This window comes from Agelaius phoeniceus, chromosome Z (genome assembly GCF_051311805.1).
Source record: "Agelaius phoeniceus isolate bAgePho1 chromosome Z, bAgePho1.hap1, whole genome shotgun sequence".
In the NCBI taxonomy this organism is placed as follows: Eukaryota; Metazoa; Chordata; class Aves; order Passeriformes; family Icteridae; genus Agelaius; species Agelaius phoeniceus.
In genome coordinates, this window is record NC_135303.1 from 72,052,642 (window position 1) to 72,073,884 (window position 21,243).

Here is a 21,243-nt window from a genome sequence, read left to right on the forward strand (position 1 = left end):
TCTGGTTCAGCTGTGTGGGTATCACCTTGGAATTCTGCAGTTCCAAAGCTCCCCAATCCCACAACAGTCTGCAGTGGCTGGCCCTGCCTCTCCTGTTCTGCTTGCAATAAGTCTGTGTTAGGCTAATGCATTTATTCTCTCTGTAATAGGCTTTTAATTAGTTTTCCTTGGTCTAAGAAAAGATAACTTCTCACTCATCCACGGTTCTGTTTTTCTGAAGATTCTCAAAGTAGTCTACAGAAACCAGTAATCACAGAATTCTATTTTTCCTAAAGAGAAAAGGTTCTTTTTGTTTCAGATAACACTATTTCCAGGTGCCTTATCCCATCACTCTTTTGACCTGCATGACATTCACATACATTCAGTAGTAGCTTTGTTTTCAACCAGCATCTAGAGAAAGCAATTCTTGTTTTCATCCTGCTTATTCTATTGGGGATTTTTTTTCTGCAATACAACTTCAGAAGAAAAGCCATATTCTAAAAGTTTAATTTTTCAGTAGTTACCAGACTGGCCAGCAAGGGTATTAGAGTGAGAGAAAATTAAGATTTTCTTTAAACAGTTTGATTACTATTTTGATGCTACATTAAACCCACAGAGTGTTCTTTGTCTACTGTTTAAGTGATAGGAACACTAGTGGGAACAGGTGCCTACCTATTTTACAACATCTAATCTTTGCTAAGACTGAGAAACCAACATGGCTTTAAAATGTGTATGTCATTTTATCTCCTGCTACTACCACAGTGATAAGCACAATTTCCAGGATAACAGTAAGAATTTATTTATTAACAATAAACCAAGCCAAATGAAAATAGATATGGACAAGGCCAGAATGCGAGGCAGAATGCACTACAGTCATTGTCAGTCTGCTGCTTTCATATTATATTCAACCAGGCAACATAAAAGGGATGCATAAGAAACTACATAGGCGGAAAATGTTGATACAAATACTACTGAGACAATGTTGATTTTTCTATTTGTTCATTTTTCACTGTTACTGTGCTTCAGATATTATTTTGTGTCTTGCTTTTGTTTAAATTTGGCCTGTTTAAATGTTTACACAACCCATGCACTTTCTGCCTTTTTTTCCCAGGAATAAAATGAAATGTATTCATCAGCCTAGCTTCTGTCAGAACCTACAGTAAACTAAACTGAAATGACAGAATACTACCCTGCCATTTTCTAGGAAAACAAATCAGACCACAAAACTACAGGATATTCCTCAGCACACACAAATTTTTCATCTCCAATAGCAATGTGACACAATGATGTGGGTACCCCTATACTGGATAACATCATGGGACACACAGATGAGATTTGGAAAAAGCTTGCTTATGCCTAAGAGACTGTCTGAATAATTTACCCATCCATATGACATCTCTCTAAACTGCTAACACCTTATGAACTTAATTTTGCTGGTAAGATAAAAGACATAGGTTACATTTCATTGCTTTGCTACAGTAAGTTGAATATGCGCTTTGCTGAAAAAAGGATGAGGGTACAGGGTGAGACAGTATCCCTTCTAATTCTTGCATTATGTAGGCTGTCATGTCTTAATACTATGCATTGTTACTGAAGACCTAGGCTTGAGATTTACTCTTTCTGGTCCAAGACTTAAATATGCCTTATCTCACTTCTGTATTTAGGTGATTTGAAAAAACTAGAAATATCTAAATCTTTCAATACTTACTCTTCTGCATTTTCATTTCCAAGCCATTCATTTAGCTTCTTTTGCCGAACGCCTTTTTGAGTCAGCCACCTGGACAATAATTGCAAATGAAATTAATTTTTAGTCATAAAAGTTGGAAACCATTGAAAACCAAACAACTTAAAATTTTTTAATTCATGGTACTCACATCAAGTACTGATCTCTTGTCTTCCTCAGCTGTATGAGGTCTGGCTTAATGCTGTTCATACGCTTGTCTATCTCTCTATATTCAGCTGCTTGCTTTTTTAAATCTTCTTCTAATCTACGCCTGCTGTCCACAATTTCACTTATCCGAGACTTCAGTTTTTCATAGTTGTGCATGATTCTAGATGGAACAATGTGGCAGGTTACACTCTGATTTCATAACTTTATAGTCTGCTATTTAGAGGTGTAGACACCTAAGAGAACAGATTCTTTCTCTAGATATAGTTATATATTTTGCCAGTTCACGTCTACCCTATTCGAGGCTTCTTTGCTTACAGCTGAACAATTTAAAACTTGCCATCTTGCTTCAATTTTAGGCAGACCTATACTTGGCATTGTTTTTTCAAAAATCATACAATTTGGTACTCAAAATCAAATACTGACCTTTGTATTTCTTTTTCATTTCCTTCTCGTTTAAATTTTTCAATGTATTCCTTACTGTATCTTTCCTGTGTTTGGCACTGCTCTTCAAATATTTTTATTGTTTCATTAAATGCCTCGATGGCTGTTCTTTTCATTTGAATTTCCTGAAAATAAAATAATTGTTATTGCAGTTGTTATCAGATAAAGGGGAAGAGTTATTGGCTTGTATCACAGAAACACTTCAGGATATTGTAGAAGAATTTCCTTTCAATATCCCTTTACCGAAACGTATTTTGTCTGCTGAGCCTCATGGCATAGAGACAACAGGCCTGTGCAAAAGGTTACCATGATAAGATTTCCATGATGAGGTTTATCAAGAAATAGAACTGCTAAAAAATGAATCACTTACAATCTTTGCTTTGTATAAATAAATTGGTGCTTAGAACCTTATGGCAGTGCACTTTGCCCTTAGTGTGAACTCAAGTCGTTAGAGGCACACCTGGCTTTCTGAAATAAAGGTGGCCTTGAGAGGTCTCAGGAGGTTATCCAGTTTACCCTTCTGCCCCTACATACCTAGTTGGTAGCCAGGTTTTAAGTCATTAGTTCAAGTTGGCAGCAATTCTCCAATTTTCTTCAATTATCTTTAGGTGTATTTCCTGCACACTTTTAAGAAGCAGTCTTGATTCTGGGACTTTAAAACTGGACTTTCAGTGGCACTTCAAGGCATGGCTAATAATTGATTAAGCTGAAAGAGGCAGCTTTTCATTCCTGCATTTTTTCTACACATGTCATCTCTTTATCCTGTATAGGTAAACTAGACCCTTCAAAAACTCAAAATAAAATGCAATGCTTCCCTGGAAATGTGCCTTGAAAACTGTAACTCAGATTGATGAGGTCAGTATGCAGAAGTGGTGTAAATAAAGACAGTTATGTACTTGCTTTGGATGGAGATGTCAGACTTGGGCAGAGGGTGGCTTAGTTTACAGGTGGTGGCTGTTCAAACATGAGTAAGCAATTGCACTGTTCTGAGCAAGCACATCAGGGCAATGCCGTGGTGGTGGAAGAGAGGAGTAGGAAGATGACAATACAAATTCACAATAATATTCTTCAAAATCTGCAAAGTTTTCCATTCTCCCTTTGGTTCAAATCTAGCTTACCTGAGATGTTCTTGTGTAGTCTTCATAGAGTCTGTCATATTCTCTGCTTTTTTCTTGGAACTGGGTATTATATTCATGTAATTTCTTTCCTACTGCTTCAATGCTATCCTCTTTTACAACTTGATCCTGGAATGATGAGCAGAAATAAAGATATTCTGTAAGGAAACAATTATATTGCCCAGCTTTTCTGGATAAAACTGCTTAAAAATGCTTAGATAATTACATGGAAATGTGACTCCTCTTTCACCAATATGGAGATACACTAAATGCATAATATGCAAATGAGATATTATTATAAAAAGGAATTTTGCATTGCAAGTGTTTAGCTTTATACTGAAAATTACATCTTTCACCACTGAGTGGGATAATTATTAAGATGTTTATTTCCTAACAGTGTATCTGCGTTATTTAAACTTTTAAATATTTACATGCAAAGCATGGAGTTGATTTTAAACAAAAATATCAGGTTTTGTACCCACATGATTTTTTCGAACAGTAACAGAGCTGAAGTTCATGTATGGCAAGTTTGGCAATAATTTCTCTGTTTTTTAGTGAAATGCAAATAAAATAAACTAAATTACCTGCTGGTACTTAGATACTGGATAGAGTAATTTTACATCCAGTTTAGGATTATACTGGGCTAGAGACTCATTCCGGTAGTGGTTTATTAGCTCGACCACAGAGTTGAACGTTAATGGGTCAGAAAAGCCGTATTTTCCATCTCGGTGAAAAATTTTGATTAATTTGTTATTTCCTCCTTTCCTGCAAATAAAGTATATTGAAAAGTTAGGCATGCTTCAAGTACTATTTCCTAAAGAATACTCTTCATTAAGAGCAGTTGTTGCATTTTACTATCAAGTATTACGGACCCAGTGTAACTAGTCTTACCTCAGTGTCAGTGTGTAGTCCCCATGCATTTTGGTTGAAGCATCTCGTACCAAAAAGGTACCATCAGCTGTGTCTCTAAGCTTCTCATTTACTTCTTCTCTAAAATGAAAGCAAAAGTAACCAATAATTTCAATCAGTTCTCACACACTTATTCTTTCACAGTGCTCTAAATTCAAAATCAAATGTTTTGAAGTAAGTGTGTTTTAGAAGCCTTCTATGTCTCCATATTAATATATTACCTTATTTAACATTGTTAGAGAACAAGTGGGATAAAAAATGGCATACTCTGTGCTCTCACTACTGGACAAAATTATTATTCATACAAAGCTCTTTCTGCTTGTTCATACAAGCCTATGCAAGTGGAGCAGCCAGTGCTGGTCTAATATAGCTATATATAGTACAGATAAAAATGTTGCTAATATATGGCACTTGTTAGTCTGACTTGCTGACTATAGTGCCTACAGCTGAGGTTCTGAATGAAAGACAGGAACAAAATTCTTAGTGCTATCTTTTCATGCTAAGCATTTCATGTAAGTCTTAAAGTAAGAGAACAATCATTTTGCATACTACATTCTTAGTGACTGCCAGTAACTTTTTAGTCATATTTGGAATAAAACCAACTGTAATATGTTTATGGTGGAAACTATCATAAAATTGCTCTTAAAACTGTGAATTTTCTTTACTCAAAGCCTAATACATATACACAGAATAGCACAGCAAGAATAGCACAAAGCCAAACATAAGAAATACATGTCTTGAGGTGATTTACCTTGAGATATCCCCCCAGTACCATTCAGCGTCTTGTAATGACATGTTGTTATTCATGCTATTGTTAGTTACGGTATTAGGTTTCGGTGGCTTAGGAGGCAGTGCTGCAAATGAAAGGGGGGAAGAAAAGTTGTAACTCACTGAAAACATTACCATATATTCCTTGAAATTACACATTATTACATAAATTTTAAAATTCTATGAGTGCATTAAAAAAAAAACAACTGGTTACCAAATAGAGCTGTCCATCATTAACAGAATTTAAAGACACTACAGGAATCAAGAAATTTTGAGACAAAATAATTAAAAAAAAAGTTTTACTGTTTCAAAAAATGATGCTATCTTGCAATAATATTTTAAGGAAAATATAACACCATACTCAACTCCTGCCCCTGTGAAGAAAGCATTTGAGAAAAAAAAATCTGAAGTTTGTTTTTACCTTCTTTCACCATCTTTGGGTGAACACAAGTAATAAAACATGCCACTTTTTTTTTTTTATCCTTCTATGTAATGATCTTAGAGGAATGTTGCTATTTTCTTATCTAGAAGCTGAGTAATAAAAGATGCAAACCCATGGCAATACAATATATTTGAAGAAGAATCAGGGTTTTGAAATCCTCAGCATTCTGTGCAATGATTTTCAAGAAAACCAAAAAAACAAACCCAACAGTTTAAGAAACCCATCTGTGACCCCAATATCCGTTGTATTAATCTTAGTATCCCACAGAATAAATTGTGTTCCAAATGCCAGGACTGATTAAAAAAACACCCCCCCCCCCTTTTTTTTTCAATGTCAAAGCTGCATATGTATACCAGTGGGTGCCAGAGAAGATACTGCAGCACTGATTTAGTAACAAGGGGGACTACACTGGAATCAGGATTAAAAATCAACTCAGCTCTTTCAGTTCTCCAATAAGTACAACATTCCTGTCCTGTATATTATGACCAGGCTGAAAAGACAATGTTTTTAAAGTTGCAAGGAATATCAGGATAGCGTAATACTTTCATATGATATGAAAAAATGATGCTACAACAGGCATTCAATTAGTATTGCTAGATTTTAAAAATGTTTTTTCCTTAAACAATCCAAGCCAATGATTTGGAATTACTGTTTCAGGAAATATGAGTGTTACTACAGCATCTGCTTTTAGGCACAGTGTGGAGCAGAGAGAGCAAAAACAGTAATAAAAGAAATACAATTTTTACATTCTAAAATAGCAGGACTAAAACTACATCTGACATAATAAAATCAAAACAGAAACAGGTCAATTCAGTAAAAATTCAATTAAGTAAGCAAGCAGGTATTTTAATATGTTAAGATTCTAATTACTACAACCATGCACTAATCCACAATTTTATTCTAATTTATGAAAAAAGGAAACCTATTTGTATCCATAACAAAGTAAAGAAATCCTATATATCCAGTAAGAATTTTTCAGCAGCTATTCTAAAGACAAAAATTAATTAAGTCTTCTATAATAAGACTGCAGTTTTACCTGGTGGATCCATTTCTATGTAAAACATCAAGTCTGTGCCACAATTTATATCTGTCTTAGGATATTCTATATCCAGTTCTTCCATATTCCAAACAGTGTTGTACATTTGTATGAGTTTCACTGAGTAAGCTCAGATACAAGAAAAGAGTCAGGCTGTCTTTGTAATGGTGTCTTGGAATTCATTTTAAAACCTATAAGGGGCTGCACTGTAACCTATTACATCATAATCCTCAGCCAATCATGTCAAAATAATGTCACCAAACCACTCCTGCTTTCTCATTTTTTTCTACATTAATCTTAAAACAATTTCAATTTTGGGAAGAATCTCTATTTAGCAGAATTGCAATATAAAGCTGGTATTACATGCAAAAGGAGCAAGTGGACTCTCCTTGCCCATATTCCTGGCTCATTTTCCTGACTTTGCAGCATGGTACAGTCCAATCTTGGCAGGATGACAAAAGGCTGATATGCTGCAGCACGTAGCTCTTAGACACAGGCGCAACAACACTCACACACAGGGCAGCTCCCTTCAGAAGCAGGTTGGTCACATCTCAGGTGCATTCTCCTGCTTAAATGCCTGAAGCTTGCCATTCAAAAATATTTAAAAGGATTCTATAACTACTGCACATGTTAGAGATGCATTAGAGAAGAGCATAACTCTGTGTGTATATCCATTACACACTCATTTTACACAAACACACAGAGAGATGTATATATCCACATAATGAGATATGGATTATGTTTTTAAACTCTCCATACTTCTACTATTTTTATGGGCACATAGGTCTGATAGAGTTTATATTATGATATAAATGTGCTTACGGCAGAGATGTTTTCCTCTCTTACTATTCAAATCAATCTATATTAATTAATTTTGAAATCTAAACCCCAAATATTGTAATCTTACATTCAGCTGATTCACTCAAACAATGGAAGAAAGTCGTAACTGAGCAAAATCTTCAAAAATGGTTTTGCTGAACATAAAAAAGGCTGTGAGGACAAAATAAGATTTAGTCTGCCTTTTCACACAGTTTCTCTGCCCTATTCTCATTGATATATTTATCAAGTTAATTGTTTTTAAAAGCAAGAGTCTCTTGTCAGTGTCTCCTTTGCCCCTTAACTTTATGTCAGCAGCATCCTCCAACCATTTAGAAATATTCTATCTTAACTCCCCTCATCCCTGACCATAACGCTCTCAGACCACTTGGAAGAAACATGGACAGAACAGACTATTAACTTCAGCATATTACTATGCTATGTAAAGCAATATACTCGCTATAATCTATAGGAGGAGAAAACCAGAGACCAAAAATAACTACAACGAAAACTAGCTGTAGCAACTATCTGTGCCTTACACATTAAGAAATTGTGGAACAGCTGAACTGTGCTCTATCTCACATTTAAAAAAAATTAGCACAATTTATATAATTTCCAGATATTTCACCCCTGCCCCCCCTCACCCCCCCACTGTCTGTGCCCGTGAGCAGGTTACCCCTTTCAGACAAGCATTAACATACAAGAGCATGTCTGGAGTACAAACATATACAAAAAGATTCAAGCTAGTTTGCTTTGTACATTAAGAAGCCTCATTTTGAAGTAGACTCTCCCCTTCCTGTTGAGGTAGATAAGCTCCAAAGATTCTTTCAATTTCCAAAATGAGAATCACCCCAGACATAAGTCTAAATGCTAAACTTTGGGGTTTAACCCACCTGCTACCCAAACAATTAACTTGCCAAGGTAATTATTTAAATTAACTTAGAAAGATTTCCTACAAAAACTGAATTGTTGTTTTTAGGTCTCATATGGAACCAGTAATTTTTTTATTCCATTGAATAAAGACTTTCAGGAAAAATTACTTCCCTAGAGTTTCACTGGTGGCCAAATCTAGGACTGAACAAACTTGTATAATCAGGTTAGTGTTCAGTTCAGACTAGCCTAGCCTGCAGGCAAGAAAAGACAGAGGAGGCAGATAGGCTTTACCCATTTCATATATAAGCTGGAGAGGTACTGAAGTACTAGACTTGAATTCATGTATCTCTAAAACTTTTAAAGCTCTACCTGGTAATCAGTTGCAGTATAATACTTCCACAAGATGATGAAAAAACCACAGAAATTCAAAATCACTTACTTTGTAAATTATGCATCGCAAGTGATCGCTCTTGTAAAACAGTCGAAAATACAATCCAATATTGGTTTCCTCTTATAAAAATCTTGCTTAAAAATAAACCCTAAAATCTCCATTTACTAGGAAGCTTCTCTGAAGCAATGAAGAAAAAGCAATTGCTCTGCTTTCCAACCAACGTTCCATAAAACCCCCTAGTAGAGTTGTAATTGGAACTGAGAAAATCCAAGCCTTCTCTCTCAACTGCTTAAACCTCTGTGCTGTGCAGAAGGTATCCACTTACTCTGGTTCATCATTAAAAAGTGAACCTGACTTCAGTACTGTGAAAGAAAAAAAAGAAACCACCACCCTCAGTAGCTTGCACGTCCCTCTCAGATAAAGATCTCAGTTTCATGATTAACTTGGGTAGGTTCAAATATTTGCTGAGCCAGGAATTTCAGCTGGGGGATGGGAGCCAGATTCAAAGTAAAAGTTGTCATCAACTAACAAGTGGCCAATGGAGAGCTAACTTTCTCATTTTAGCTAAGTAAATGAGAAGACCATTGTAAGAAGCCTTAAAATAGTCCCTATCACTGGCTGCTGCATGCAGCATTGAAGATGAGAAAAGCACCATGAACAGCCAAATACAGGAAGTGGCTAACTGCAGAAAAAAATAGAATAAAAATTTTCCTTGAAAAGAGGTGCATCTGTAGAAGCAGCCTTGTGCAAGCAAAATAGCCTGCTTGCAAGCACAGCATCACCTTGTACATACTCATGCTGGATCACAAATATAGGTGCTGCTTCAAGACCCTTAGTCTGAGGCTGTGAGACTGTTTATCAATTTCCTATAAAATAAAAATATTAGAAAAAAAATCTGTCTGTATCCTTGGTGGTTTCCAGTACATCCGGATAGTTCATTTCTTGGGCAGGCAGGTGGGAAAAGGAATGGTACAAAAAGGGAGGAGCTTAGGTTAAATCTGTTTTCCTTGCCTTAGTGTTTGGTGGAGATCAAAATTGCTAAAGGAACAGAGCAGCAACTGAAGAGCCCACAGAGGTTATCTTCTTTGCCAGTTAAACTTCCAAAAGGAAATAAATTCAAAGTAAAAGGAGAAGCAGACACATTAAGAAAAGGGGAAGAGAGGACTAATATTTTCCTGTCACTTCTTGCAAACAGTGAGAACTTCTAATAAAAACACTGAGAATTTCTTTGAGATCTGCTTGTTGCTCCTCAGGGCAGTCAAATAGTATCGAAAAGTTTTGCCTTCATACTACACATACCAAAATCCTCCTACACTATGAAACACCACTTGTACCTAATAATGAAATCCCAAATACCTGCAGTACATTTATGTTTTGCACTTGATTGATTAGCTTCACCTATAACAATCCCTTGCTTCCCTAGTTTTAGCCTCTGCCTACTCAAACAATTGTCAGTTCTAAATATAATTTAAATCTGCAGAGTCATAAAGATACAGCCTACTTCAAGTGGAGATGGAAACCTGTGTTTCTGAACTAATTTAGATTCAGACTATACTTGATATACTTCTTTACTGCTAAAATTACAGAAGGATTTGAGAACATTTCTTGGTTTTTAGGACCACAATACAGATGTATATAGTCAGAAGAGAAAAGACAATGCAAACTTGGTTCACTTTTTATCAACTAAAAAAGCACAGATACCCACACAGAGATAATGAGTTCCTCATGATCCTGCAGGAGAGATACAAGTGTCTTGTCAAAAAGAGATACTAACATGCCCACACCTGTATTTTCCTTGATATATTGCCAAATCTTTTCTTTTTATCTAAATTTCAAAATCTTGAGTGGTGCCCATTTAATTTGCAGCCTACTATTCCTTGCAGTCATATTCATAGTGTTCTTTTATTAACACAGCACATTTTTTTTCTAAAATGTTATGTCTGAAGCAGGAAAAGAACTAAGCAGTTTTGACATGCTTCCAGATGTTTTACACACACATACCTGCACAAGGACATAACAATCTGTAAAAATGCTAATAATGTTGTACGTATTGTTTCACTTTTATAAAATTCTTGCAATTAGTTATTGAGAAACATAAAGCACTGGCTTGTGTGAAACCTTAAAGCAAGGATACGGCATTCCAAAGTACGGTGGTTAGCCAAGCGCGGTGGTTTCCGTTAGGTCGGGGATACAGCCTGGCTTTTATTAGCTTAGAAGGGGAGCCCTCTGCTGGGTAGGACACGGACGCACACGGTCCCCCCGGCCGCCGTGGGCACCGCGTCCGCTGTCCCGGGCACTCGCAGCCTTCTGCCCGCTCCAAACCCTGCTCGGCGCTGCTGGCAGTCCAGCCAAGACTCTGACATGATGCAGATAAGTTCTGACAACTGATAGCATTCCTACACATTTGTTTATGTCCCCAGGACATTACTGGCACGACTGTGGTTTTAGGCTAATGCCTGTATCAACAGGCATTGTACCTTTGAGGAGGAATCAAATTCCAGGAGGCACTGGATCAGCCTTTACCTTGCCCTGCTCTAGCTATTATGCCACCACTCTTGTGAATATTTTTTGTAGCCGAAAGCAAAGTTTCTGCACCTTGGTGATGCTACCATGACTTTCACCTCAGCCCCAACAAGTGAGCAGTTACATGTAAGGCAGCCTTATTACCTCACTCATTATTGCGTATGATGCTCTGAGTAATAAAAACTGCTTCTTCAGGCTGCAGTATTTCAGTCTGAGCTGTTATTTACAATGTAACATACAAGCCTGGGAAACAGGAATAAACTGGGATAGACAGCCCAGACAAAGCAGCTCAGCTCTAGTCAGTGCACAAGCTGTTGGAGGCTTTGATTCATTGATACAAGGCAGCTCTTTGCTGTAGCTCCTCTTCTGCTCTTCACCAGCAGTGCTACAAGCTCCCCACATCCCCTTGCTCTCTCGCCACATCCCACTTCCTCTTTGCCTTCCTTAAACAGACATTATTCTCACACACTCCAGCTCCAGAAAGGACTCCTATCTCCCTAAACTCCCCACCAAAAATTACTTCCAACTTTCTCTGTGGGGCCTGCTTTCACAGCTACAAGTGTTAAACAGACCCTGTTGCTCTGAGCACTTACTACACCTACTATGGGCAGCTTTGGGATCTTCATCCAGGGCAAGCCACCTCCAGGAAGAAAAACCAGGAGCCTCTAAGATCCTTGACAATTAACTGAAAAACTACCCCAGTCTTCCATACCTACAAATATACCTAATATAGCCTATTTTCCACTATTTACCTTCACAAGTCTGTATGATGTGTGAGATTCTGTGAGACCTGAGCAGCACTATTTGCTAAAATATATGTTACAATTAAGATATTTTCTTCTAATAGTACTGTTTTGGATAGCACACTTAGAAGCTTGTACTTTGTTTCTCACTGTGCTCTTTAAAGTCTGTGCAGCTGTACATCAAGCTGGGATGTTCAGATAGGTTACAAAAATCACCTGCCTTGCCCACCAACACCATCTTTTGTCTTTCCTACGAACAAACTTGAAGAATGAGACAAGAACCAGAAAAATGATCTAATTTTTTCCAGCCTCATTTCTCCTGCAACATTACTTTGTCTTCATCTGCTACACAAAAATCTACAATTCATTAATAAGTATTGTTAACTTCAGTTATTTTTGTAGGACTAAGCACTATTTTAATCCGCAAACTAGAATCTATAGTTTGCTGATGAACACCATGACAGAAAAAGTACCCCAATCCATATGTTCTGCGGTAAGTCAAGTAATGGTCTAGGAGTAACAATTTTATTCATGTTATGACATCCAAGAAGCACCCCTCTAGCTAAAAGATGTCCAATTGAAGATGCCTAATTTAAGATACAAATTTTAAAATACAGTAAGATGTAACATCCCGCTGCTTACTTTCTAGAGTTTTCAGGTAACAAGTATAATTAGTGGGTGATGTAGTAAGGAAAAAACACACAGCTGTGCAACGATCTGCCTGCTATTCAGATTGGTTATCTCTTAACACCACATTTAATGTATTTATATACTGCATAAGATACCACTAGAACTTCATGCACAGCTTGTTTTAGACAGAATGTTCTCATCTTAACAAAAAGAATTAAGAAGGAAGGAAGCCATCACTCCAGCCTGTGAAGAGAAGAAACCTGGCAGCACTAGCTTCCCTGTTATCACTTAGTTGTCATGATGTTATTTTCAATAAGTAAACTTCTTTCTGCTTAAGACCTCTCAAATTCTCCACTTGTAAAGTTCTATTTAAGATTGTAATTCTCAAGATACTTACATGATAAAAAAGGTATATTTTATTGGGATTTTCTTTTTATTAGAGTCTATCTAAACAGTCTTTATGGAAAATCAAGCCACTAAAAGCAGTAATCTTAAAGATGACAATTCTGAAAAACAGATCTTAGAGTGCTTTTTATAGTTCTATGAGAACAATAAAAATAGACCACTCCAGATGTTCAGGTTACTGAATGATACTGGTGTGGAAATGGACTCATGACCTAATCCTGCAAACTTACAGAACATATTAGTAAGATTCAACTTTGGGAAATTAGTCAAACTCATTACATGCCTGAGGGCAGAGACTAGCTAACCAGACACTACAAAGCCTGAAAATTTCTATCTGAGGTTTTTTTCCAGCATATTTGTGCATGTGTTCTACTAAATGTTCTACTAAAAAGCATTCTACTAGACATAATGGACTTAAATGCACAGGGAAGGAGTTCTATTTTTGAACAGATCACATGAAAAATCCTAGGACTGTAAAAGTAAACTATTGCATCATGCTATATTAGTAAGTAAGAAGTAATATTAAGAACAATCAGGTCTTCCATTATAATTATTAATGTAGTGTCAAATCATATAAATCTGGTGGATACAATGGCATTTCTTCAAGCACTCTAATGACACTCTCAAAATGACTAGATTCCTTGTTCTCATTAGTAGTTCTAACATCAACACCTTTCACTTTTATACTTTCCTCACATGAAGCAGATAAGCAACAAAGTGATCTCTTAAATGAAACTTATAACCTCCCAACCAGCTTCGAGACATATATATTTACATACTCCAAAGCATTTGCAAACATGTAACTACAAAAAATGCCATTAGCATCAGACTATTAGAATCTGTTTTGCTTTTTAGGTCTTGCATCATGTGACAAAGACAATAATTCTTTAACAATTAGCAGCTATTTGCTGATTCTTAGTAAAACAGCACAAATACTATAAGTCTGGACTCTCCTAGCTGTTACAAAGCATTAGGCAGAAAAATACACAGCGGTTCTGGAAATCTCTGTTAACTACTTCACCAAAATTGAACAAAACCAAAGAGCAAGCTGAAAACAGATGTACACAAAATATTAGGGAAAGTTTCCTAACTAACAGAACTGGCAAGATTAGAAAAGCCTTTCAAACACAGTATTAGGAACAAAAATTTTAGCCATTTTAAATTAATCTTCATTAGCTGATGAAGAGGATTATACAATGTGCCTGCCTGAAATACAGGAAATAAAGCACTTTTCTGCTGTGTTCTAGCTCTTCAGAACTTAAGTAACCCTAGAAATCCTACTGCCATGAACTTTATTTTGTCCTTTGACCACAGAGGTGGGAAAGGTATAGGCTGTCCAATGTTCTATTCACACTTTCCTTTGTTAGATTATTCTCTGTTAATAAGATGTGAAAGGAATTGCTTTCAGCCAATATGTAAAGTTGTCTGCACTAATAATTCCCTTTACACATAGTTAGTAACTCTGCCTTGCTTCTACTGAATACTTGATTCAAACCCAGGGATTTTGCATAAATTACAGGTGTGTTTACTATTTGTTGACTGAATTAGATGTTAACTAACAGAAGCAATACAAGTAGGAACTAACTTTCCTGGATGGGCTCTTAATATTTTTACATTATTTATTGATATTAATAAATAAATATTTTGTTTTTCTGGATTAAAAAATATGTATGTAAATATGTATGTAAATAATGTCTCCATAGAGTATAGCAAATTTAAGAAAATTTGCCTGGGAGTAAATTGAGAGCTCAATAAAATCCCAAGAATTAGCCCCCCCACCACTGTATGACATGCATTGTACTTGTTTACAGGTCTTAAAAAACTCACAAAATCCAATTTGCTGTTTACTGAAAGAGAACAAAAGTCCTAAGGCTGTACAAACTATTGGCACTAAAATGATTTTAACGAAAAATGTTTTATTTCTTATAAAACAAACATTGAACACCACTATAAAAGACACAACTTCTGCTTAGCTCTGTAATTGTGCACTTCTGTTTTGCATGAAGTTTGATTTAAATAGAAGAAACTGCAAGCATTTACAGTCATTAAGTTGAATTTTAATATTTAAGAGAACATATAACTTTTAAAATTAAAAATATTTTTTACCTGGTATGGGCTGTCTCTCGTTCCATTCACTTGTGATTAAAACCTCTAGGATTTTTATGTGGTGTTCTGTATTATCAGAGCTGTAAGAGATGGATTAGGCAGTAAGAACTAGGAGAAATAGAAAAGTTTACTTTAAATTATTAAAACAAAATAGAAAAAAATTACTACAATGCCCTCACACCAGAAATAAGGTCAGAAAATTATTTAATTAATCTTATTTTGTATATAACTAATTCATATTTACAGTACAAAATATGGTAAAGATGATCCACGTACCTTGCTATCTGGAATCTGAAGAGCAGAGGGCTGAAAATTTCAGCCAGAGACCTTGCATTCAAGAGATTTTTGCTGGAGGCTTGACAAACTCTGAGGAAATGTTTGAGCAAATACTGGAGTGTGAGCCAATACTGAGGAGGTATATTTGGAGATCTGATCAGTTTCTTCAGCAACTGAGCATATTCCTCTGAGCTTTGCACTTCTGCAAGCAAACAGATAAATGGTTCTTGAAACCAGCACAGAAACATTCAAGTAAAATGAAACTATATGTGGCTCCTTTAGAGACACCAATTTTACAGAGAAAAAAAAAAATCTGTCCTTCATTAGAACCAAAAGATATCTTTCTTCTTTTAAAATAAGAGAAACACTCAGGGAAGAGTAAAGAACAAGTATTTAAAAGTCAAATGGAAACAGATACGCATTTTGGTAAAAACCACAATGTGTTCAGAGTGTACTGGTAGAAGTCTGTCTTGTGTTTAGCGTCACACATGATTGGGTAATTTTGAGATGCAGTAGATAAGTCTCACAGGTGCTGTTCTAACTTTGAAGGTTACCAGTAACAATATCCTTTCCTGAGATATATAACAGAATACTTGGCCCATGTGCTGAAAGCTTATAAGCTGTACTTGTTTGAAATGACCACTGTAGATGATGAATCTCACATGCATGTATTTCTCACTTCATAATCTGCAACCCCAATGTAACACAGCACTACATGACCTCTAATACATTTACTTTGTCAGCACTGATAAAAAGTTAAAAATTAGCTTTCTGTATACAGTCCTTGATTTTTTCCCCCAGTTCTTCTATAGTGTTTCTACTTACTAAAATGAAGAGAACTGTGTTATCCCTTATATTTTACATTATGTTTGCCTAAGTAAGTAACCAAATAATGCAGAATAATGTCTAGATCTAAACTGAAACAGTTTTCATAGAAAAGGGTAAAGGTATATTTATAGCTTCTGAGATGCTGCCAGGTTGTGTAGAATTTTTGCTGTTCTGTAACAGCTGAACCACCAGTTATCCAGAATTCTAATAAAAGCCTTTTTGTTTGATATTTGAAATAATGTCATAATCATACCTTGAGATACAGAAATCATGTCACTGTAAACAGCTGCTGGAATGATGGGATTTGGCAGGTCCAGGATATACCTCTTGAGAGCATCTGATAAAGCGTGAACATCAAATGTCTCTAAATCTAATGAAGAGGCATCTAAAGGGAAAGAGCAACATGCTTTTTAGACTTCAGAAAGTGGAAAAAATATACAAGCTCATAACAAGCCAAAATTGCTAACTTACATCTGGTTCATGGGGAACAAGTCATAAGAACGTAAGGCACCAAGAAATGTCTTTGAGAAGAACAACACACAGAGTTCAACACCATGCCCAGTCCCTTGGCATCTGATGAACCAAATGGTTTCCATAACTGTGTGTGGCCTTCTTTCTCATACAATTCAGGGCTGAACTCAGAGCAATGGTAGTGACTTGCTGCATCTTGGCAATGTTATGGAACATCAGAATATTTTTAACAGGTCTCTGTTTTATGTGTAAATATTTTGTGTAAGTAGTAAGTACTAATCAAAGGTTTGGCCAAGTGCAGCTTCTCTACAGGGAGCTACTTCTATTATGACTAAAAGTTTGATTAACATCTTGGGGATCCAAGTCTGCAAATATTTATGTAAGTAAGTCGAAACAAATATACACGTGCAGAACAGTGTGCTTGGTGTTTTATGCAGCTGTTGAGATTTATCTTGTAAAACCTGATACCCTTCCAGGATAGTAATGACTTGGGATAAGGTTTGGCAGTGTCACATAAAGGACTACTTGTTAGTGTTGGAGCGAAGAATATCAGCAGCAAAAATTAAAATGGGAAAATACAAAAATCCTTATTTAGTGAAAGCAAGGTTAGGGTTCATCCTATAACATGAAACTCTGGCACAGTAAAGTCCTCAGTGTATACAAAAAGATCCTTATTTTGTACAAGAATTTGGAGGCATTAATGCTGATCAGCCTTCTATCTAGCAAGATTCTTGGTAAAATAACTATTGAATCTGTTTGTCTGCTTTAAACAAAGGGAACAGGGAGGTAAAGGACTCAAATAAATGGTGTGTCTACCAATACTGTGAAATAAGGCAGCCAAGAGGGGGTAGTGAGAAAATTAGTGCTCCTCCATCTCCTTTGTTTTCCTCAACAAAGAGCTTGCAGTATGAGCTCAAACCTTCTCAGACACCAAAGAATTGCATGAGAGAAATGGCATAATAAATGTCTTAAATGATATAAAACTTGCAGTGTGGGAATGATTTCTGCAAGAGCAATTATGTGTCAGAGAATCCACAAATTTTTAAAGAAATAGCTTTCATTACTTTTGCTGCTTACGGACTGTTTTTTATTTCATGAGCCAAGTTAAATCATGCATTTTCAGTGTTGACCATTTCTCTGAAGTATGTCCCAAATTACTATAATGAATACATGAGTAAGAATATACTTATTCTACAACTCTCTGGGTGTAATATCATAAACAGACCTGGACTCTTCCATCTGCTAAGCTGACAAGATGTAAATCAGCTTTGATTTTGGAGCTAGATAGTATTGTGTTGATGCTAACAGACAGTTATCCAATTAAAAAATGGAGAGTATTTTAACCACTAGCAGAACAGCACATTAATGCAAGTTCCCAACTTTGAGACCAAAGCTGACTTTGCTCTCTGAATTAGCCTTCTGCTAATTCAAAGCCAGCAGGCAGAGGAAATAGATCTGCCTCTATCCCTGTACCTGGATACTCACTGCACCAGCTCTGAGCTGAAGATCCTAATCCTATTTTAAAGAGAAGTCAGAAAGAGACACTTTTACTAAAGGGAAAAATTCTGTTTCTGCTACTCAAAACAACATTTTAAGTAGGAATACATGTAAACCATGAGTTTTTAATCTCAAGGGGCAGATAAACCTTTCAAAAATTATAGCTCATTTTAGAGACTTAAGAAAGGATTCAGATAAATAAAGAAATGTAATCATATTGGTGCCACCAAAAATCTGGATTTATGCAGACTGAAAAATATAAACACAACACTGAAGAGGTTGCTGCTATCATGAGGCTGCTAGCACCACATGCCATTCTTCTCTCCCTGCTTGTACACATACAATTCTTCATTCCTACCACAACCAGCATAGGATATGATGCTTTTTTGTTTTGAAAAAACAGACAACTCAGAGTATAATCTCTTATTCGCTTTGTAATGTTCACAATTATTCAAAATGAGGAGACTAAATCACTGAGTGATTTGCTTTTTTTGTCCCTTTGGCAACAAGGCATGTAACCATTTCTATTTTCTACCCCTTGTATTTTTGCACTCTTTTAGGCAAATGAAAGCTCACACCACACATTGCACTCCAGCTTGCCAAGTCATGGTCAAACTCTCCTCCTACTCTCATACTGAAACAGTGCTGCCATGCCAGTATATTCTGTCCTGAAGAAGAAATTAAGTATACCAAAAAAAGAAGAGGAAATATATTTCAGGAAACTTGAGTGGGTATGTGGTGTAGTTGCATTTTACTGTCTGAGAACTCAGCCTACAATATTAATTCAATTGTCTTTCTTCAGTGTCCCTCTGTAGCAGGTAGATAATGGGCTGCTATCGACACCCCACCTACTGGACAAAAAAAATGCACCACAGAACTGTACGTAAACGACTGGCCATTTGTTTACAAAATAATAACTTGCAGCCTTTCAGGACTAATCTATCTTTACCTCGATTCTGAACAAAACATCTTGTTTTTCTCAGTACAGCAAACTGTCAGTCTTTGAACAAATGAGACAACAAGAGATTAAAATAAATACTCTTAGAAAAAAAAGGTGCAGCTGAGCCATGAAAAAAGACAACTTGTAAAAGTGAAAAATACTTTTCATATCAAGGGTAGAAGTTAGAAAACTTTTTTATTTATATATGTCTTTTTCATAGTATGTTATTGAGAACCAGCACATATGAGTGAGAGTGGTCTGACCACAAATCTGTCTAGTGCTTTAAGGAAGAGAACTGTACTTACCACACTCAAAAATTTGTCTTAATTCCACTGCACTGCTTGAGCCTTGTGCTCCATACAAAGTTGAGTACTCCAGACCTTCAAAACAAAATTGATAGGACACATTCAGGATAGCATTAATATTTTGGTGACTGTTGCCCTGATGCAACATATTTCTGATTTGTTCAGTAAGTACTAACAGTATAAACTAGCAACATTTTTTTGCCTACCACACTACAGAATGTGATTGCTTTTTTAAGGCTGTAAGACACCTCTTTGTGCACTCAAGCTGCTGTGTCTGCAGAAAGAGATGGCCAAAGAAGATCAGAGATGCTGGCATCATATTCTGTAGAACTGTCCACTGGCCAACTATAAAAGGCCAGGACTAGGAAACAGATTCACACCAGTATCAGAGAAAGTATCTGTATATATCACATAATGTGATACAATAATTCACCTAAATTGTTAGAGAAGACATCAGTAAAGTGTTCTCACATGAAAGATATTGTTTACAACTTTCCTACATTAGTGAAAATAGAGAAGACAAAAGGAAAGAGACCATATGCAGGGATGCAGAGCTCCGACAATTTAACACTATCAGTGGTGTCTCCTGAAAGCAGCAGCTCCTTATGCACGCTTGTGCTAAATACTGGCCCTCCACGCTGATATCAGCAAGCTTCTACTCTTTCAGGAAAGGCTTACACTCTTTTAAAGTGCCAGAGAAGTATGTTAGAACCCATGACCCCAAGGACAGCAGCCTGATTCCCGTCAGAATACCACTTCTGCTCTTGTTCCCCAGGTTAAGGCCCCTAAATGAGCACGATTCACAGAACTGCTCCTTACCTCACCAGCACTATGAAAGACACATCAGAGGAGGTGCCAGAAAGATATAAATAGGGCAAAAAAGTATGGCATTGTAAAAGAAAGAGGAAAGCTTCAAAAGGATGAAGAGATATCAACACAGGAAAGCAGATGAGGAAAAGAAACCATAAAAATAACACTGTCTGGTTCATTACAGAGCAGCAATAAAGAATTGGCTCCTGAAGAATAAAACCAGTTCTTGAAACCTTTTCATATTTTATTATTTTCTTTTTTCCCCTGCTTTGGGGCAAAACATTACTTTTTTCCCTGTGCCACCAACTCAATGTTATGCTGGCATTTACATAACCAACTAAAGGTGCTTACTCGTTAGAAAAGAAACCCAAACAATACCAAACCCTTCTCCCTTACTTTCCAATAGTACTTATATTAATTATTAAATGCCATTTGAGGTAAGCTTTGGTTTTGCTCCAACAGTCCAAATAGCCTCTAATGACCAAAAATCTTAACAAACCTTAAGGAGATTATTTTGGGTGTTAAGTAATGTGATTACTTTACATTATCAGTTCTAGAAAGAGGACATGCCAGCTCTGGATCCAGTTCTGCAGTCTTGCTTCACATAAGCAACAGAACACTTTGGTAGATCACTCTTCAGCCTACCTTTCTTTTCAATTGTCTCTACTATCTTGACAAGAATTGGTGGAGCAACATCAGGAGGTGTGAACTGCTCTGTAAGGTCTGGAAGTGAAAAAGCTGTAAAAATAAAAAGAAACATAAGCCAAGCTGCAGATGAATGCAATTTTATGAAAATCATGACATGTAATGCAACTAGTTAATTTTTAATCACAGAACAAACATCTCGGTTGTCAGTGCTGTATGAGAAAACAAACTCCATAGTTAATCAAAAAATTGAATAAAAATTATGACAATTGCATTTTTTATAGCATTTTCTTTCAGGGACCTCAGTCCTAGATTCACGCCCCATATTGTCTAGGAAAAGAAAACACAATAGAAGTTTGCAGTCTATGGATGTGCAGAAATACAATGCAAGTAAGGAAAGAAA

At 36.3% G+C, this 21,243-nt stretch overlaps 1 protein-coding gene across 5 annotated transcripts in view; it reads right to left on the minus strand.

Annotated features, from left to right (window-relative positions):
- PIK3R1 (phosphoinositide-3-kinase regulatory subunit 1) overlaps positions 1-21,243 on the minus strand; it is a 60,135-nt gene that overhangs the window by 5,848 nt on the left and 33,044 nt on the right. For 2 of the 5 annotated variants that reach the window (XR_013180126.1, XM_077171953.1), the window contains exons 3-14: positions 20,841-20,933; positions 19,386-19,460; positions 16,426-16,557; positions 15,345-15,546; positions 15,069-15,148; positions 5,087-5,189; positions 4,318-4,416; positions 4,011-4,191; positions 3,430-3,555; positions 2,294-2,436; positions 1,854-2,030; positions 1,688-1,756 (exon numbers count right to left, since the gene is read on the minus strand). Coding sequence is in view for 4 of the 5 variants with exons in the window: in XM_077171953.1 (XP_077028068.1) it covers positions 1,688-1,756; positions 1,854-2,030; positions 2,294-2,436; positions 3,430-3,555; positions 4,011-4,191; positions 4,318-4,416; positions 5,087-5,189; positions 15,069-15,148; positions 15,345-15,546; positions 16,426-16,557; positions 19,386-19,460; positions 20,841-20,933 (1,480 nt within the window). In the remaining variant the exon portion in view is untranslated. Of the gene's footprint in view, positions 1-1,687; positions 1,757-1,853; positions 2,031-2,293; positions 2,437-3,429; positions 3,556-4,010; positions 4,192-4,317; positions 4,417-5,086; positions 5,190-6,581; positions 6,762-8,709; positions 9,009-15,068; positions 15,149-15,344; positions 15,547-16,425; positions 16,558-19,385; positions 19,461-20,840; positions 20,934-21,243 lie in introns of those variants that run through there. The other 3 variants (XM_077171954.1, XM_077171956.1, XM_077171955.1) reach the window with 3 other exon arrangements.